This window comes from Leptosomus discolor, chromosome 3, assembly GCF_034619465.1.
Source record: "Leptosomus discolor isolate bLepDis1 chromosome 3, bLepDis1.hap2, whole genome shotgun sequence".
NCBI classification, from domain to species: Eukaryota; Metazoa; Chordata; class Aves; order Leptosomiformes; family Leptosomidae; genus Leptosomus; species Leptosomus discolor.
In genome coordinates this window covers 73,775,776-73,795,636 of record NC_141393.1, presented here as the reverse complement: position 1 = coordinate 73,795,636, position 19,861 = coordinate 73,775,776, and the positions used below count along the sequence as shown (strand labels likewise).

General features: G+C 35.5%; 1 protein-coding gene across 2 annotated transcripts in view; it reads left to right on the top strand.

The window, feature by feature from the left end:
- DENND1B (DENN domain containing 1B) overlaps positions 1–19,861 on the top strand; it is a 159,575-nt gene that overhangs the window by 92,084 nt on the left and 47,630 nt on the right. For both annotated transcript variants that reach the window (XM_086462730.1, XM_086462729.1), the window contains exons 11-13: positions 8,827–8,927; positions 14,690–14,735; positions 16,551–16,652. In XM_086462730.1, the coding sequence (XP_086318856.1) occupies positions 8,827–8,927; positions 14,690–14,735; positions 16,551–16,652 (249 nt within the window). The remainder of the gene's footprint in view (positions 1–8,826; positions 8,928–14,689; positions 14,736–16,550; positions 16,653–19,861) is intronic.

Here is a 19,861-nt window from a genome sequence, read left to right as displayed (position 1 = left end):
TTGGAGATTCATGGATATGGTTAAAAAGCCGCCAGGCATTGCTTTGGACTAGGTCAGATCTCTGGGGTGTGGTTTTGGAGCACATTAGTGTGGACCCTGGTAAGACAAAAAGCTCCTCTTTTTTTATGTTTCTGAGTTCAAAACTGGCTGTTTATAGAGCTGCTTCTCTGGTGCAAACTAAGGATCCAAGGCAGTGGAACAATTGGTTCCATACAGGCCTTCCGTGTTGGAGAAAATAGTGGCATTGGGCGCTGTCATACAGCTTAGTGACGTCCTCACGTTGCCTTATAGCTAGGGTGGTGCTTCCAGTTCCGATTAACAAACTGTAGCATCTAATTTATTTTAATTGTGCACTGTAGTGCAGTCAGAATTTTATCTAAAAATGTATTTAGGAAGTGTATGGCAGATCCGTTGTAAATAATACATTCCAATAATGCAAAAAATTACAGATTTAAAATTTAATGTGTATCTCAAATTCTTGTGTCGTAGTACATAGTGGGTGGAAATGTGCAAGGGCTAAATTTAGTTCTTGGAAAGGAAGAAATGGATGGGAATTTATCATTAACTTACAAGGCAGAACACATATTCCACTGATACTCACTGAGCTCCCAGAAGCATAATTAGAATTCATTTTGGAATATTAGGTCAATTAGACCATTTGGTCTGGGAGTAGATGAGTGGTGTTTAATAATAATTTTATTTTTTTTATAGTTCAGGTGTAAGCAGTCTAAGATAAACTAGGCAGAGGTGCCTGTTGTGGGTGCAGTTAAGGTCCCATTGGGACACCAGTAGGGAGTGTACTTAAAACAATGAAGCTAGAAGAGATGTCAATATGGAACCAATGTGATTAGGATATACAGCTAGGCCTAGAAAGCTCTCCCAGTCTTGAAGTTTAGAATAGTTTTCCCATTGCCACAGCGTAATATTAGGAGAAATTGTGAAAGAATTTGTGAAAAGAAATTGAAATGTGTGGTCAGCAAATTATGAAAATTCTTTTATTGAGAGGGGGGAAAAAACAAGAAAAAGTTGCAGATTGCTATTACCTGCCGTCTATGTAAATCATGAAGAACTGTGTCATGGGTTTTATTAAAAAAATCCCAAACTCCAAACAAACAAAAAACCACACTGGAAAAGAAAAGTCTGTAGACAAAAAGATCTACAAATTAATTTAAAAATTAACCTTTTCACTTAATAAGCACTTTGGGGAAAAAGAATAAATCCAAGATTAAGATAATCTTGGGCAAAAGTCAATTTCTTTTTCCAATTCATATAACCTTTGGCAATTTAGTAAAAACTGCCTGGACAAAATGCTGTGCGGAGCCCGTGCCGGTGCTGCTGTGGGCGTATGCAATCTAAGAGAAGCCTTTAAGTACCGAGTCCTTTGAGGCTGGTCTGAATGAGAACTGAAAGTGAGAGTCTATATTCTGTTGACCAGAACTGTCTTGCCCCATGAAAAATTACCACTGAAGTAATTGGTGGTCATGTGAAGCGTAAGATGTGGAGTTACTGAAGGGTGTGTGAGTGTAATACCAACACTCTGTTCTCGTGTGCCATTATGGCAAGATTTCCTCCTTTTCACAGCCACTGCTGCTTTGGTTTTGTGTTTGTTGTTTTTTTTTTTTTTTTCCCAAAATTCACCAATGACAAGATGAACTATAACATAGTCAGTGGTTATCTCTACTCTTGCTCACAGTAAAGAAGTTGTCTGTCAGCTATTCACAAGGAAGCTGTTCCCTGCTGCTTCTTAATTAGTATATGGCAGAAGAACATACCATGGAGTTACTCTGGGGGAGGAGATGTTAATAAAAATTATTTTTCTGGAAGCTCTCCTTTCAGAAGTGAGAAACAGCCCTTGGTTTATGGGAGAGTAGCTCTTCCTCCATGGAGACAGGTCATAAAATAAAGGCAGGGGGAAAGGGGGAGTCAGGAGATGGTCAGGAAAATGGACGAAAACGTGTATTTTTGTGGTGTTCTGTGTTTTTGTGAGAGAGGAAGAGATAAAGAAGTTAGGAAATAAATGAATGTCAAAATGAGAATAAACAAATTATCAAGAATGTACAGAGGTGAAATGAAGAAATATGAGGAAACTGAAATCATTGAACAGATGATATATAGAAGCATAATTAGTTTATTATAGGACAAATGAGTATCAGAAGAGACCTGTTAGTTAACCTGATCTGTAATGTGTTAGGTTCGGAAACTGACAACTAACTTCCAGAAGTTCCGTTTTGAGCCTGTGGAAAATACTAAAAACCTTTGTGGGATGAAGAAATTGAGTAACTTAAGTTATGTGGGTTTTTTCCATGCCACCCACACCTGCTTTGTTATATAGATAGCTCTGATTATCTATAAAAGTGCATGTAGGTCCTTAGTATAGGCACAGTATGCCCCTGGTATTCCTTGTTGAGCGCTCACCTGTCTACTACCACTTCAATTTTATTTTCTGCTTAGCTTCCAGTGTCACTCCTGGAGCCATAGGCAAGGAACAAGCCGTGTCTGCAGTCTTTTCCCTTCCAAACTAATGCACAAGAATGATGCCATAATGCTGCTTCGTGAATCAAGATTTGCAAGAAAAGAATGAAATTGATTGTATATGAAGTGCTGTCAGATTAATGAATAGCACTCTTCTCTTTCCTTTTCTTCCCCAAGAAATTATGATAAAAGGAAGTGAATAATACTAAATACAATAAAATAACCCCCCCCCCCCCACCAAACCAAACCCCAAAGCCAGGAGACAATAAGGTTTTTTTTATATTAGTGTTTTCTTTTTCACATTTAATTTTCAGAATGGAAAAAGTTAAAATTTTCCTCTGTGGGTTGGAAATATATTTCCCTTCCCCTCTCTCTTGTGTGAGAGGAAAGCTGGGGGTCTTATCTTGCCAACAGGAGGAAAATGCGTTATGGCTCATTTAAGGTCGGTCCTCTTTTTCTTAAAGATTATGGGGATGGCAGATGGGAAACGATTAGCCAGGAGCTAAATTAAAGAAATACATAAGAAGTAGCTTTGGATATCTTGCCTTGGACAGTATACTCTGTTCTCTTTGGTTGCTAAATTTTTTTCATCAGTGACTTCTGACTTCTCACCAATGCCAGCAGAATGGACTACATTTATGATTTAGTCCGACTGTTCTTTAGAACTGGGAAGGGATTTACGCTCTGTTGTAAACTGGCAAAAACAAGGTTCCCTTCCCACTTTTACTTCCCAGCAGTCTTCCCCCACCCATTCAAGAAATGGATGGGAAGGTAGGTCTTAGCAACCGTTAAGTATCTGTTAACAGGTTTGGGGCCTGATCTCATTCCTGATCAAACAAGATTTAGATATGGATGCTGCTCTAACAAAGCTGGTAATCTTAGGAGTTGTGATAATGTAGAAGAGAGGCTTCCTTTCACCTGTACAACTGTTCCCCTTTCAGGAAGCAGATATTGGTTTCTCAGAAATTCTCTTGAACTGGGAGTATTGGGGTAACAGCAATAAGAGTTGGTCCAGGTTGATAGTAGCTACTGGAATTGTGGTAAAATGGTGACCCATCCCCTACAATTATTGCTATAGGTATTAATAAGTAGATGAGATAACTAAACAGAATCTTTGGCATCTTTCAACATATGTGTGGTCAAGGCAGTGGGAGGGAAGCAGTTCTTTGGCCCAATGGGACTGTGAGGGAGGAGGGAGAGAGCACACCAGTACCCATTTCTGGACATGGTGTTGACAGAGATTGACAGTGTTTGAGAATTTTTCAGGAAATGGTTTTATCACAGTAGTTCTTTAGTTGCTTACAGTAGATTTTGAAGGGTTGTACGGTATCACAGGTTAATTTTACTTTAGCGTTTTGTCTAACTTCTGTTGCCGTTTTTGGCTTTCTGACAAGATTCTGCTAATCAGTTTCTGTCTTTCTACTTTGTGCATTGCGGTGTTTGCAAATCTTGCCACCTCTGCTCTGCCTCTCTTTTTACCTTGGGTTATAGAAAAGGCTTTGAAGAAAATTATTTATATAGATAGAAAGTAACTGCCAGGTAAGTTCTGTGCAGGATACAGAATAATTATTTTCATGTTACTCATTGAAATGATATGAATAATAGTTATCAAATAAACATAATGTGTAAGTCTGCAGAAGATCTTTCAGCCAAAGTATGGCTCTAGACATGTCACAGTGTTTTAGCAAAAACTAAAAGAGAGAGAAAAAAAAAAAAAAAAAAAAAGAGGCCAGTCCCTTTGAAATCCAGAGTGGAAAGGTTCACTGATAGAAGTGAGCATTGGGGTAGCAGATACACACACTAGAATTGCTGCATCCGCATGAGGGATAGGGAGGAGCTGCACTCTTCATGTTCCCGGGAGCAGGTAAACCTGCTTTGATCAGGTTCTTGAATGAAAACTTTTCCTGACTGTTCCTGTTCAGCAGTGCGCAGGTTTTGAACAACAGGCTTCCCAAGTGGCTGCTTATTGCCATAAGGTGGAAAGTAACTCATCATTCTCTAGAATTTGTGCGTTAATTCGGTCTTGCAGGGATTCGGTAGTAATCAGTTTACTGACACGCAATAATGAATTTTGCTAACAAACTTTGTAACGTGGTGTCCCACTGTTTGGAGAGACTGTATTATCACAAGGCACAAGTAGTTTCAGCATTTTTTTTTGTTTTAGGAGACAAAGATAAAATTATTGTACCAGAATCACTACGTTTTCAGTTGTACTCAGTAATGTTAGTAAATTCGTTACTGATAGAATGGGACAGGAAACTTCTTTTCATGTCTAGTGCAAATGCTAGGGATTTCAAATAAAATTTGTCTATTTATTAAGGGGTTGAACATTGAAAGTTTTTGTTAAAAGTTGTTTTTTAACTAGTTCAAGTCACTTGACTCATATTGTTATGTAATTTGAAACCACATTATTTAAACCAATTTTAAAACCATTATTAGATTTATTTTTGAAATAAAAGTTGTTTAAACTAGAAGACATTCTTTGAAGTGGAGAAAAACAGACTAAAAATCAAACCTGTTGGAAGCAGAAATATTAAAAGTTCTGTTCAATATTGATAAATGGGTTTCAACAGACAAAAACTTTGCTTGAAAACTGCCCACCCATCTTGTTATGGATAGAAACACAACTCTGGTAGGTCTTTTCTAGTGCAGTGGACTACAAGAGAATGTCTCAACATCATTTGTTGCCTCAAAACATGTAATAAACTATCAGATTTGCAGTAACTAGATTCTGCAGCAGTGTGCTATAATTTAAGACTTTTTAGCAAACTGCAGAGTTAAGCAATGATATGAGTGTGTATACATAAATATGTAGCAAATTTTATTGGACAGATGCTTTCACCTTATGTAAGTAAGCTTATCTGTAAAGGGGACCACAGTTGATGTCATCTCCAGTTGTCACTGGCAAAATAGGTAAGGTTGTACACAGCCTTGAAGGCAACTTCAAGATAATTTAGGATAACGACCACCTGTCTTGAAAAAGAGATTTTTCTGATCTATTATATTTCTCTTCTTACAAATTGTTTTTAAAAGGTGGATCTTGCTAATTCCGTTTGGAGTAGGTAACAATCAGCAGACAGGCTCCATACAAAGGCTTTTTTCCCTAAATGGTGTAAGGAATTGTTTTCTGCAAAAGATTTCCCCACTTGGTCAAGCAACAGATGCTCGTTTCTGCACCTAGGAGCTTGTGCTGCGCTCTCCGCCTTGCCGTCTCCTCCTTCAGTGTTTGGCAGGGTGCCGGCTGGGGCCCTGGCTGGCTCTGCTCCAAAGCGCAGATGCTATCAGTCACCCCCCAAATCCAGTGTCGCCTTTATAGACCTCAGAGTTCTGATGTAAGCAGTTGGATTGTACCTTGTCCCCAAATGCTTTTCAGATCTCTTGAACTGTCTGGTTACTTCAGACATGCAGCATTATTCCAAGATCTGCAGTAGTCCCCATTCAATTTAAAGAGTGAATATGTCAGTTAAAGAGGTAAGGTATTTAAATAGCTAATGAGTTTGAGAAATGGAGTCACTGTTGAAACAGTAAAAAAAAGGCAAAAAGAGAATTTGCCAGAAAGTGTGCAGTTTTTAATATGAAATCCATAATTATCTTATCAGTATTTGCTTAAAGGCAGAGTTGGCACAGTATTAAAATGTCACACAGTTTGAAGAGCAGCAGAATCCCATAGCTGCTTGTATTACAGGCTGTATACAACAGGAAACTATAAAACATATTCATGCCATACTAAAATGTTTGGAAACCTACTGAAGCAGCAGAGATGGAAATGTTTAAATAAGATGTTACATTAAGATGTTATTAAATAGAAAAGCAAGAAACAGTACAACAAAACCTTGATGTGTAAGTAATCAAATCTTTGCCTTTCCTATTAGAAATGCTAAAATTGAGTAGACTTTTTTTAATTAAAAATGTTAAATAGATGCCAGTCTGAGTGCCACAGCAAAATATAGATTGTAAAACAAGACAGTTAATAAAACTTAAAACATTTTTAAGGAATTGTCCATTTCCTCTGTTAAAGAGAGAACTAAAATGTAACACAGACATATGCATAAGGCAGGAAAATATTTCTTCATGCAAATAGTATAGTCATCTTGATTCATAATTTAAGATTGCCTGTTAAGAGGAGGAGGAGGTAGCTGTATACATTGAGAGGTATCCTGTATAATGGTATCCTCAGCTTTATTTCAGTCTGTGATTGAAGTATATGAAATGCTAAATTTTATATAGGTAGTGGCAGTTTGAAATTTATATACTGTGTACAATAGTATGTGGACATACTAATTAGTAATTCCATACCCATTTTGAGTAAAAGAGCTAAAAACATGATGCTGAGCTTGACAGCACTAGCAGTAGCGTTAGTTAAGCTACAGAGAGAGGTGATATGGAAATAAAACTCATAAATCCCACTGTGTAGAAAAGGGATAAGATACTCACTTATTTCTTCCCCCAAATCAATTAATTCTTAGTAACAACACAGTAATTATTAAAATAGCCATTATTATAAGTCTAAAATGAGAGTAGTTGAAGAGGTTTGATGTAAAGCTAAAAAACCAACATGTTAATCTGAAACGAGGAGTTTAAATACGGAATTATGATATACTTGGCTTTCTGTAGCATAGCTGTCAGGCTCGGGCAGTTCGCTGGTCAATAGTGACATTCTGTGTGTCAGTGAACAGAGTCTCCTGATACCGTAACCTGCAGTTCACACGTTACTGAAGCTCCAACTGTCGAACATTCAAGTCCCTTGGTACTACTGCAGCTTCCAGACTCTCCTGACTGGCTCATGTTTCATTCTTTGGCAATTTGCCCTAATGATATCCCTCAGGAGCTTTCAGACCCTCTTCTTTTCCATATTTAATCGTGTTATATTAATCTGAATGCTGAGCAAACTATGCTGCACAAATTGTAATTGTGCATGGTGATTTCTGCTGCAATGGTCTTATAATTACTTTTTTTTTCATTTTTAATGTGGAAATACATGTACGAAATTGCAGTATTATTTTTATTTACAAGTCTAAATGTCCAAGACAGCCAGGGTATGAAAGCTTTAACTGCTGATCTGTTCCACAAAGAGGTTTTTTTGTGGTTTGTTTTTTTTTTTTTTTTTTCTGTAAAATCCATAATGTTTTAGCACTTGCTGTATGGACAGGATTTACATTTTATTTTTAGCTCTTCATTTTGTTACTGCAAAAGTACATGTCTAATAAACACTGCTATTATCAAGTTAAGTAATTTTGTACTTTTGTCACAAATCAAGACAGTAATTTTGTTGTGATATAAAACATTAGGACATCCTGTCTTTTTCCATAAGCTTGGTGTCTTCTACGTGGGGCATTTCCTTTTTTAATTTTTTTTTTTTTTTAAATAAGTTTTGGTGTGCTTTGTGTGCTGGACATAGGCTACCTTATTTTGAACACAATCTTGATGTTTTCTCATTCTGTGGTAACTGTGGCTGCATAGTAAAATAAATAAATTTGAGTGACTACTTGATGGCAAAGTGGTATTTGATAGATCAAATTTGAATTCTTTGGGTATTGCACGTTATTTTATTGACTTGAGCAGTGAACTTAACCATGTTTCTAAGCAATTCTGTAGATTTTATTTCTTAGGGGTGGTGGATTTTTTTGTGGTGGTTTTTTGTTTGTTTGCTTGTTTGTTTTAGAAAAACAGGGATGTTCATTTTCAGTGGTAAGCAGATCATAACACCTCCTTTCTTGGTCAAGGATTCCTTCATTTTCTGGTGATGCTAGTGCCAGACTCTGCTTTGGGAAGGGAGTTTTGGAAAATTGTAATAAAGTTGCTTTGCTGTCACGGGGAATATTCACTTTGCATTTTTTTGAAGGTAGTTTGGAAATTAAGATAGTGACACAAACAAGAGTTAATGCTGCTCCTGGGTTTAGTGCTCTTCTGTGGCTTCATGCAGGTTCAGATCAATTCCAGTTGTTCCAAAGAGCAGTAATGTGGACCAAAAAACTCCAGAGTCTTTCCTTCTTGGTGGAGCTGAGTGCAGCTGGGGTGCACTAGAGTTCTGTACGTTCATGGCAGTACCCACGTTTGAGCATGATAAACGTCAAGCAGTGCATGTTTATTTTCCTTTTTTCAAGGAAATAACTGAGCAGGGCTAACTTTTATTTGACTTGTTAGCCTGACTTCTTGCAAATGTCATACTTGTGTGCATATATGAGAGTTCTTCATAGGTGCATTTAAGCAATTAAAAGTAATTTAAAAAATGGTGTAATAGGTGGTTTGGGGAGGCTAAGATTCTTACATGTCTACAAGTTAATTTAAGATTTTGTATTCTCTTTTTATTCATGTTTTTTGTTGCCAATTCTATGTGTGTATTTTTATTTCTAGTTAACTGCTTGTGTTCATGCGTCAGCTGCATTGTTATATCCAATGTATTGGCAACACATTTACATCCCAGTACTTCCTCCACATCTTCTGGACTATTGCTGGTAAGACAGCTAACCTGTTATCCCCATTTCTGCGATTCTTACCTGTCTTGTAATTCTAAGTAACTGATGGAAACACTAACAACTTATGTGACTAAATATACAGGATCCAGTTTGTGAAAGTGCTTAAGCCAATGCTTAAATGATGACTTGACTAGAGATATTTCAGCATGCCTTTATATGGTGTTTGAATTGGCACCTTGAATTACAGTGCTAATTACTATCAATGCAGCATTTAGAATCATTTATAATAACTGTTCCTGTTTTATTGTTAGAGAATGCATTGAATAATTTAAATGTGACTGTGTTATGGTTTTCTTTTATTTGGCATTTGTTTTAACTTGAGATAAATGATGCTCATAGAAGCATTCAGAAAAAACCTGATGAGTTTTTATGGAATCAAATGTTAGTCAGAATCAGTATTTCCCTTAGGTCTATACAATGATTTAATATTTGTACTTTAAAATCAGCCAGGTTCAGGGTCCTATCTGACACCTTCCCAGTAGTGCTTAAAAATCTCCTTTTGGTACTTCCAAAATTTTCATTATAAGAATTCTGCTTCTCCAGATATGTGTCTGTTCACATGACAGACTTTGTGGTTTTGGCAAATTTTTAAGTTGAACAAGAAAGAATCACTTTGAGTCACTTCTGATCCTTCAAGGGGTGATGTTTCCATGTGCCTGTGTTTCAAGAATTCAGGCTAAGAAGAGTTCTGCGTTCTTCTATTTGTAGTAGTGCCAGAGATACCAAATGAGAGTTTCTATTAAAGCACCATAAACAAGGAGTATCCATCCCTGGAGACTTTCACTTTAACTAGACCCTGTGGATCTGTGATGGAAAATTGAACTGTTTAAAGCCATTTTGGAGATCAGGAATTATATATAAAACCCATGTCCAAGTCAGATGCCTACCAACATAAGTCATGCTTCTGTTATTTATGTTTTTCTTCACAGAAATAAATTATACTTGTATATTTACTAGGCCTTATGTTTTTTTTTTTTTTTGAAACCTATAAATATTGATGTTCCATTGAACTCCACCCAGTCTATTGAACTTCTTATTTTCAAAGAATTTCTCATTATGTTTCCTTAAGTCTCTTTGATAGTTTTTCCTCAAGTTTACGATATTTGCCCATGGTATATCTTTTTCTGTGGTAGTTCCCATACTTCATATGTATATTATTTATTGTTTTTAAAAAGAAATAAAATATTCTTCTCCCACTCCTCCTTTTACTTTCAACTGTAGCTAAGCCTTTCATCTTTAATGATAGTTTTCTTTTGAAGAAACTCTGTCCTAATTGTTTTTCCTCCTAGCTTTGATAAAATGCACCAAGATGGGGGTAGAGCTGGGGTGTATTTGTTTAGTTTTTGTATTACTTGAGCTTACTGCCAGAAGCTTTGTAATTCCTTCAGTATCATCCATAAACGCTGTTCTCAGAAGGTAGATCAACACCTTTATTCAATGCAGAGTGCATCCTGAATACTACAAGGTGGTTTTTTTTTCCTCTCCTAAGCACAAATAATGTTTCCAGAAATAATAGTGTTAGACGCTGTACACAGTTTCTTGTGATGATGATAATAGTTGAGATTCCAGGTCATTGTGGTGTGACCTGAGAATTTTTTTTACTCACTAAAAAGAAGCATGGAGTTTCTTAAACTTATAAAACTCATTTATAACCCTTTTTCTTTTTCACAGTAGTACAATAGAGTGGGGGGGGGAAGTTTCCCTTTTTTAAAGATGTTCAAATGGGAATATAAAGTTCATGAAAGGAAATGCACAATTGATTAATTAACCACAGTAGCTATAATTCAGACCTTTTAACTCAGATTTTCGTGCATTTAAATTTGTCTGTCTGGTCACATCTGGTTTCAGTGGTTCTTTTGTGAGATAGGTTGGAATAGTGTAATAAAAACGCATGAAATACTTAGCTTTCTTCACATTTTGATGTATTAACAGTAAGTAAATGTTTTCCTTATAGGTATATAATGTATCAAGTTAGAAAACCTTGATGAATTCATAAGGTCAAAGTTTATGCTAGGCCAGACCTAGTGTACAATCAAAGAAGATTATGTCAATTTAAAGATAATAAAATAATTTTCTTACTCTTTTTTTATATTTACATTTTTGGTGTGATTTTGATAGAGGAAAGTCCTTTTTTTTTTTTTTTTATAAAAATGTCTCTTTTTCCTTTTAGCTTAACATGCATTTTCATACCTAGAAACTACTTGTCATTGCTTCACTTTGTTGGGATGTCTCCCATAAACTCTCATTTTATTAGTGTTGTTCTGAAATGATATGCAAATAAATGAAGTAGGGGGTTATCAACTTGATAATTTTGTTAGTTCCAAGGGAGTAAGGCCATTTTAAAACAAAGGTAAAACACATTTAAATCTACTAATTTAACTATAGGCAACTTTTTTTGCATGTTAATCGTCCAACATATTTTGAGAGAAATCCACAATTTTTTCTTATGAATTTGACTATGTATCTTCAAAATTTTGTAAAGGTAAATGTTATAATTCTGTGGGGTTAGAATTTGATAAATTATATAAACGGCCTAGCTGGTACATTTTGTGAGCATGAAAAAAGAAAAATGTATCTTCGAGTAAAACAGATCTATATGAAAAAATGATTTAAATTCTTCCACTTGCCTTTTTAATCAAAAAGCCTCTTAAGTTCTATCGGACAACCTGATACACAGACTGATTTTAGACATAAAGTAACAGATGTTCTTAAAGTAGTCAAAACCCACTGGTACTGAGCATCAGTTGGACTGCAATGCCGTCGGGATCGGCCAGGTTACGAGTACTTGCAAGGCCCAGTGTGTGAACATACTGTGTATTTCTTTACTTCAGGATGGATTTTTTTTTTTTTTCCCATGTAGCTTATCTCAGCCTTGAATTCCATTATGAGAACTCCAATGTGAAAATTGAAACAACCATCCAAAAAAGAAGAGTCAATAAATTTCTTTCTAAAAGACAGCAAAATGTTAGACAGTGAAAGTAATTTTCATTTTAGCTCTAGAGGAAGAAAATGCAGTGGAGTTACTAAAGAATTGAGTTTTCTGAATATTTTTTAAGAATTGATTTCTCTTCTACATTTAAGTAAGAAAAAAGATACTGTTGCACTCGGCCCAGTAAGTGTCTGGCTTTCAAGAAAGTTTTTACAAAAATTAAGCTTGAGCATTCATATAGTAATTCTATTTGAATAAAATTAATTTTTGTAAAGGAGAAAGCTAATTTAATCAAATATCTGTGTAATTTCATGTCAAACTAAGTCACTGATGTAAGAATGTATGACAGTTTGTGGATGATAAAGCATCTGTTCTAGTGGTGCTCTGTTAAGAATATGATGCAATTAGAAAATTCAAGTTACAATTGCAACACATGTTTTTATGAGATTTGGTCTCTTCTGAATTGGGATATATGTATGCCTGTTTTTGTGAGACTGGAACAATTATTTTCCAATTAACTTGCGTGTTTTGCATAACATAGTAATTATTTTAGGCAATGATGCTGTAGATTAATAACATTTTTTGTAATAACATGCATAAGCAAGAGAAGAACTATATAGCAGCTCCCAGTAGTATCATAGTGAGCAATTTCATGTACATATTACAAACCTCTGCTGTTAAGGCTTCAGAATCCAACAGTAATAAAATTCATTCTTTGCTGAAAATGATCAAATTGACTTTCCGTACCTGCAACTTTTATTTCATGCAATTTGAAGCTTTGCTTGTCTAATTAGCTTTGTACTTTTATTCTGTTAACTTCTCAGAATTGAAATGATGTAGCTGTTGCTTTGTTCTATAGAAAAGAGCTGCACGCTACCCTTTTTAATGACAGATACGTTAATGGAGCAAATCATCAGCTATTTTAAGTCAGTACAGGCCTGGTGAAGCTGCTAGAACAGTGTCGATATACAAGAATACAAGTGTGCATAAAATGCATACATGATACAGCGCTTGTTTTCACTGTAGTTTCTCCACTTCACATTATTTGTGATGCTAAGATACTCTGATTTGCTGAACCTGAGGATGTGTTTTGCTGCATATTCAGCAGAAGAACCCTCAGTTACATGTCAGTCATAGTCATTTGCAGTGGCTTGCTTAAATATGTGTATTTTAAAGCGTTCTTAAAATTATAGAGTATTTTAAAGCTGTCTGATTCCTCGCTGAATATAAGCGTGTGTCTGGTCTGCAGTGACACCCATTTATGATTCCATGTAATTTGTGTTTAGTCCACAAAGGCATAAGGCCTTAGCCTGGTTGAAGTCGTCAGGAGGTACTGAAATTTTTCAATACTGGGTTAAGAAAAAGGTGGGTGGGGACATAGAGGTCTCCTTTTCCCTGTTTGGAAGCTCCATTGACTAGAAACCTTGAGCCTTGACAGTTTGTAGTCTCAGCAAATCTTTATTTTGATAGTATAAACATGATGAAAGCTTCTTTTGGCTTCAGTCAGTCTAGGTTTTGTTTTGTGGGTTTTTTGGGTTCTTTTTTTTTGGGGGGGGGTGGTGGTGTTGGTGTTGATTGTTTGGGGTTTGTTTTGTTGTGGGGTTTTGGTTGGTTTTTTTTTTTTTTTTTTTTTTTTTGGCATCGATCTTCTGTGAGACATTGTTAATGAGAGCAATTGGCTAATCCATAGTGTGTACAGATTTTTCTAAAACTGGCTGTATTTGCAGGCAGGTGAGAATTGCTGCTTCTGCTCCCAGAGTTGCAACCAAATTGATGAGGCCACATGAACTGACGGAGTGAAGCCTCTCCCTGGGCCTCAGGAAGTCAGTCACCAATCAGTTAGTGCCAGGGGCTCAGATCTGTGATCGAATTAATACAATGGGAGAAATTATTCTATGTCAGCTATCTGTGTACCTTGGTATAAGTCATCTTACCTTCCATTTATTTTTGAGATTATTTTTATTTATTATTTTTCTCTCTGGTCAGCTAGTATTTTGTTTCCCGCTGAGTTACTTAAACCAGCCTGTTTACTGCTCACTCTAGTAATAGTAATCTTGCAGTACCCAAAAGTGTGATGGTGATTGTTGGGTGTTTCTTCCCTTCAGCGCTGGATGTTGAGTATATCTTGGTCAGATGTTGCAAAAACACATTCACTAGGGGAAGAAACAGAAGATTATAGGAAATAGTGATAAATTAGCCTAATTCAGTTTCTTGCTTGCGTACTGCAGGAGGTCTCACTCCAGAGGCTTTGTGTGGATATTTATTTTATTTTGAGTATATAGTTCCTTGTCTTATCCAAATTGAACATGAGAAGTTTACTATCTTTGAGTTAAACAGGAGATTATACAGCTTCCAAATGCCCACCAAGGAAGAGTTTCAGAAGCACGTTCAGAAACAAAACTGGAATTATTGATTTTTGCATTGCAGTGTGGTGTTGTTAAATGGTCCCATATTCTCCAGAACGGTGGTTTACAACCATTGTAGTTCTAGAAACAGACCGCTTTTGGGATATCTGCTAGGTTAGCTCTGCCATATGGTATGGTTGGTAATTGAAACTATGTGTGGCAAGCCAGTTAGCAAGGTGTACACATCTTCTCGCTCATACTTCCATAATTAGGAACAGTGTCCTTTATTTTGTGGTTGTCTTTGCTGTAAAAAAAAATATTTCAGTAGCAACTGTGTTCATTTGATACAAGCTTAAAGACTGAATGCTAATTAGGGACTATAGGTGCCAAGATTTCACGTATTTTTTCCTCCACAAATGTTATAGTGGTTGGTACTTAAAACTTGATCTTTTCCACTTTTTCTTCAGTGCACCAATGCCTTATCTAATTGGCGTCCACTTCAGCTTGATAGAGGTAAGTTTACTGTACACTTCTGCGTACTGGTAAGCATGAGGTGTGTGTGCCATAAATGATAATTTTAATGGAAATGCTTCAGAAAGAATCCCTGAATTTTAGTATACAGAATTACAAGATTTAAGCTTCCGATGCTTTACAAAGTAAAAAATGGCCTTCTTTGAAATCTTACTTTCGAAATGTTTATGAAGACATGTAAACTCTACATCATGATTTCTTTCTGTGTCTAATAGCTCAATGATAGCTTTTTTCCTACCTTTTTTGGTGGTTCAGCAACAGATTTTCACAATAATAACAGGTAAAATTTATTTTGGAGTCACCATCAATCAGAATTGAGCATAATTCTGATTTCCCAGATAATTTATGTTCCTGTCCCTCTGAAAATCCGAGTCTAAGATTCATCCCATAACGTTCATAACCATTAATTTAGAAATGAGTATTTTTTGCCAAAAAGATAGCCTTTTCCAATTCGAACATACAACAAAACAGTAGAACTCACCCGAGTGGTAAGCAATAGCTGGGTCATAAATAGCTTTGCGTCTTTCAATAACCATTTGATGACACAATTAAGCCTATGTGTGTAGTCTGGTTATCACATAATCATAGAATGTATTGGGCTGGAAGGGATCCCCAAAGGCCATCTAGTCCAACCCCCCTGCAGTGAGCAGGGACATCTCTAACTAGGTCAGGTTGCCCAGAGCTCCATCAAGCCTGACCTTGAATATCTCCAGGGATGGGGCTTCCACTACCTCCCTGGGCAATTTGTTCCAGTGATCCACCACCCTCATATTAAACAACTTTTTCCTAATGTCCAACCTAAATCTACCCTTTTCTAGCTTAAAACCATTACCCCTCATCCTATTGCTGCAAACCCTCGTGAACAGAATAGATCGTGCAGAGCTGATAATTGATTTGGGAACTTTATTTGATTTACGCTTCTGGTAAAGCAGTTTCTAAGGATCAATTCACATTTGCAAAGCTGATGAGGTGGGTTCTCCCCCAGTCTGAGCAACTAGCAGTTTTGTGTTTCCAAAAAAGAGCCTTCTATCGTGTATACTTCTTAACTCTAGGCATAGCCTTCTGTTCTCTCAAATCAGGTTTGTATGACCTGCATACGTTGCCTATATCTTGACTAGGATCGTTTTCCTTATTCCGTCAGAAAATAATGGAACAGAAAGGCTTGCTCTTAAAAGGAAGTCACTCAATTCCTTCTGGAATTATTTCCTAGGCTGCACTATTATGCGTTATTGTAGGACCACATACAAAAGAGTTCTATCATTTTTTCCTGAAAGGAACAAATCGTTTAATTCTTAGCTGCTAGTCAAGTCAATTGATGAAAGATTGTTTCATCCATTCTTCTATAATAGTAGTAGACATCCCGTGCCTGGGACTTACATACATCTGCAAATAATTACTTATTTTTTTCTGTTTTTCATCTGATTATATAATTAACATCCTATCTGATTTTCACAAATATGAGAAAATGAAACGTTCTTATGAGATATGTGTAGTTCCAATATATTCTAACTGTGTTTTGTGTAAATCATGGTTTTCAAGAATTCATTTCTTGAATATACTTATAATTCGATTATTAATATAACCTTACTGCTTGATGAAGAGGAATTGTTTTTAAAAACTGCTCTGAATCCTGCATCTAATTTGCAAATCCTACATCTAAAGCTCAAAATATTGTCTTTTTCATTATTGTCATTTGTAAAATCATCGTTTGTAATCTAGCACATTATAATAAAAATGTACTTCACAAGGATGCCATAGTAAAACGCTTTTCCACTATTTTTTTATTCCTCTTAACAGAGAGTAAAAAATAAATCACTGGAGGATGTGGTTTTGCTAAATGTTGACACAAACACTCTAGAAACCCCTTTTAATGACTTGAACAACCTACCTGGTGAAGTGGTGAGTCTTACAGATATTTCATTCTTTCTGTCTTATATAGATGCTTGAATTACTAGTAGTTATTTTTGCCTGGTTTTGCTAAGTGCTATAAAAGGAATAAGGGGGTGAAAAGCACCAAGTGTAGACCCCTATGTTGGAGATTTTTGCCTTTTTGACAGTTGAGGAGATGTTGAATGGAACATCATATTCCTTATTGTAAAAGTAGGATCATAATTATAAAGCTAGCTGCATTCATTAGGCATAGCTGCTTTAAACGCAAGAGTCTCTTCATCTCATCTTAATCATTATATTACAAAGTAGGCATTTCTGTCTGCCTAGTGGCATGTCTTGCAAAAGAACGAGAGAGTTTTTGAAGGCAAAAAGAAGAAGGGGGCCAATTATCGGCTTCTGCTTCCCTGCCACCTGCCAGCGCTTTCCTTTTAATTAATGATCTGATGGCACTGGTCAATATAATAAAAAATGCTTGTACAGTTGGGGTCAGAAAATTCAGGCTTTGATCTTCTTCAACTTTCTGAAACATTTATTTGTTTTCTCTAAATTATTTCAGTTTTATTTTAATCTCTTCTATCCTGCTGAGGGCTGTGTGAATGAAAACCTATACTGTTTGTCATTTGCTTTGGCAGAGCAAAGACTGCTTACTTAGAATTCTATTTGTAAATTAAACTGCAAACCCAGTTTGTCATAAAAGACATCTGATCCTTTTGAAATGACGAAAACTGTCTTTTGTCTGTAAAGGATGATAAATTAAGTGCCAGTTCTTTCTGGACTTTGATCTTGCAGAGGGTGTCCCCCCCTTTTTCTTTTTCTTATTGCCTATAGGGGAACATACTCTGTATATCATTTTAAATAGTCACAAAATTCACTTACCTTGTTTTTCCCAATAGAGCTCTAAAAGAATATCATTGTGAAACCACTGTTTTGATTATTTAGTTATAGGTACTCAAGCTATCACAAATGGTTGTCAAGACAAAGAATTTTATATCAAAATGTGAAATCAAAGAGTTACACTTTCTGAAATTGTAAATCATAAAAACAAACTGTCTTAATCAAAGTAAGGTGCTGCAGTGACATACTATGTCTTTTGTTTTTGTTGGTAATTTGTATATATTTGGTACAATAGAAATCAAACCCTTGATGGTTATGTGTATGCCAGTTCCCTTTGATTTTAATGATGTTAAAATCTAGACTTTTAATAGATCATCTGGTCAGTATTTCTTTTGACTTGGTATCAACTATAGTTCAGAAATGTAAAAGACTGTATAAAAATTTTTCAGATGTTTTGTGATTTTATGTTAGTGTATGAAAAAGTATACACACCCACATGTGTATATACAATAATTTTGATTGTACTCTATCCTTCAAGAGTATAACAAGTTAAGTAAAAAATGAGTAATTTTCTGGTGTGTCAGTAATTTTGACTGATCTTGCGTTCAGTGAATGAGCTTGAGGTTATAATGTCATGGAGTACATCCCTCTTGTCAAATAATAGCTAGATGTAGAATTGAGAATTATGCATCATCTTCCATAAAGATGCTGGAGTTGTAGCTGGAGGTCCTTCAAACAGTAAAAATGGGTATTTATGCAAATCGAGGGACTTCTCATGTATTTTACAGATGTGTATCAAAATGATCTCTAAATGAGTAGGCTAGCATGAAGAAAATAGGGATAAAGAGCTTCATACTTTTAGAAGTGTATTCTCCCCCAGGATATATGCATGTTACTATTACTAATGTTAATGAAGGTTATCCAAGTGTACAGACTATACAGTAGACTTAAAATATTTCATTCCATATCTAATATAGAACAAAACAGAACAACTGTGTTTTATGCAAAATATACTTGCAGAATTTGAGGATTTTGTAATGAAGCTTTTAATTTGAATATTCCTATCTCTTCCTCTTTTTCAATCTGTAAAGCACTTTAATTAAAACAATTTAATGGAAAATATATACGTTTATAGTTGGAAAACCTGGAAACAAAAGGCACAGACAACGTCCATGTTTGGCTCATAAAATGACAAAACGCTTGTCCTTTTCTGTTAATGAGGGGCAGTGCTAATGTCTCTGTTAAAGTGTAAGACATCGGAGTGTAGAGTCAAAATGGTAAATTAGACTTAAAACATTAAAGCAATTGTCAAAGATACTTGCATATGTGAAGCTTTTTAACCTATATAAATAAACCACATAAGCGTACATACAAAGCTAATAAAACTTCTGATGAAACAATATGAGTACCTCTGAAGGGTGTTAAAATAGCATGAAGAACTGAAAATGTAAAAGAAGCTCTAGTCTTACTTATCCCTTTCAAAAATTGATTCCATGTTGCTTAACAGCCTAACAAAAGAAATGCAGTATTTTCAAAGAGTTTTCTAAAACTATTTCTTGTGTTTGAAGGAAATTGAGCAATTATTTTCTTGATCAATAATCCTGATGATGTCCTCACAGCATAGGTATTTCATAGTTTACCGGTGTATAAGGAATATGTCTATTAAAGTGCTCTGCGTAATTTTTCATGATAAATTTAGGATTGAAAAAAAATTATTATATGGCATTATCTAATAAACTGTATAATAAATAAACTGAGATTTAAAGGCATTTTTAAATCATTTACTTAAGCATTTAAATTATAGTTACAGGCTAGATGACTTTGTATGCATGTGAACTCTATTATTCTGTCAGACTGACCAGTGGTCTTGACTGTGCAAAGGTCAGTGGTCACAGTTGTCCTGAATTACCAGTCCTTTTTTTCATGTGGACCCTCTGCTGCGTTGCATGCTGTAATCTTCTTAATGGCTTCATTCCAATATTCACACATAATATTTTAGATTTATTGACTGTTAGAAATACTACCATGCCAGTAGCAGTTCCGCTGCTCCTAAGGTATTTAAAATTGGAAAAATAAATCAGTGCAAGACTTTCAGGAATCCTTTGTTTTCTTAGAGGGGGAAAAAACCTTCTTTTTCCTTTCTTCTGACAAGAACACTTGTTCTTAAATTTCATCATTTCACTGTGAATTTGTCTATTATTAAAAAAAAAAAAGTAGCTACTTCTGTGGGAGTAAATTTCCTAATACAATAATACTTAGCTCACAACTTTAATAATGTAAGATGTTAGAATGTTTGTGATGTATATAAATTAGTGGAGACTCTAGACACAAATTTATAAACTTTGGGCCTGATCCTGCAATACCTGCTTGCAGTTACTGACAAA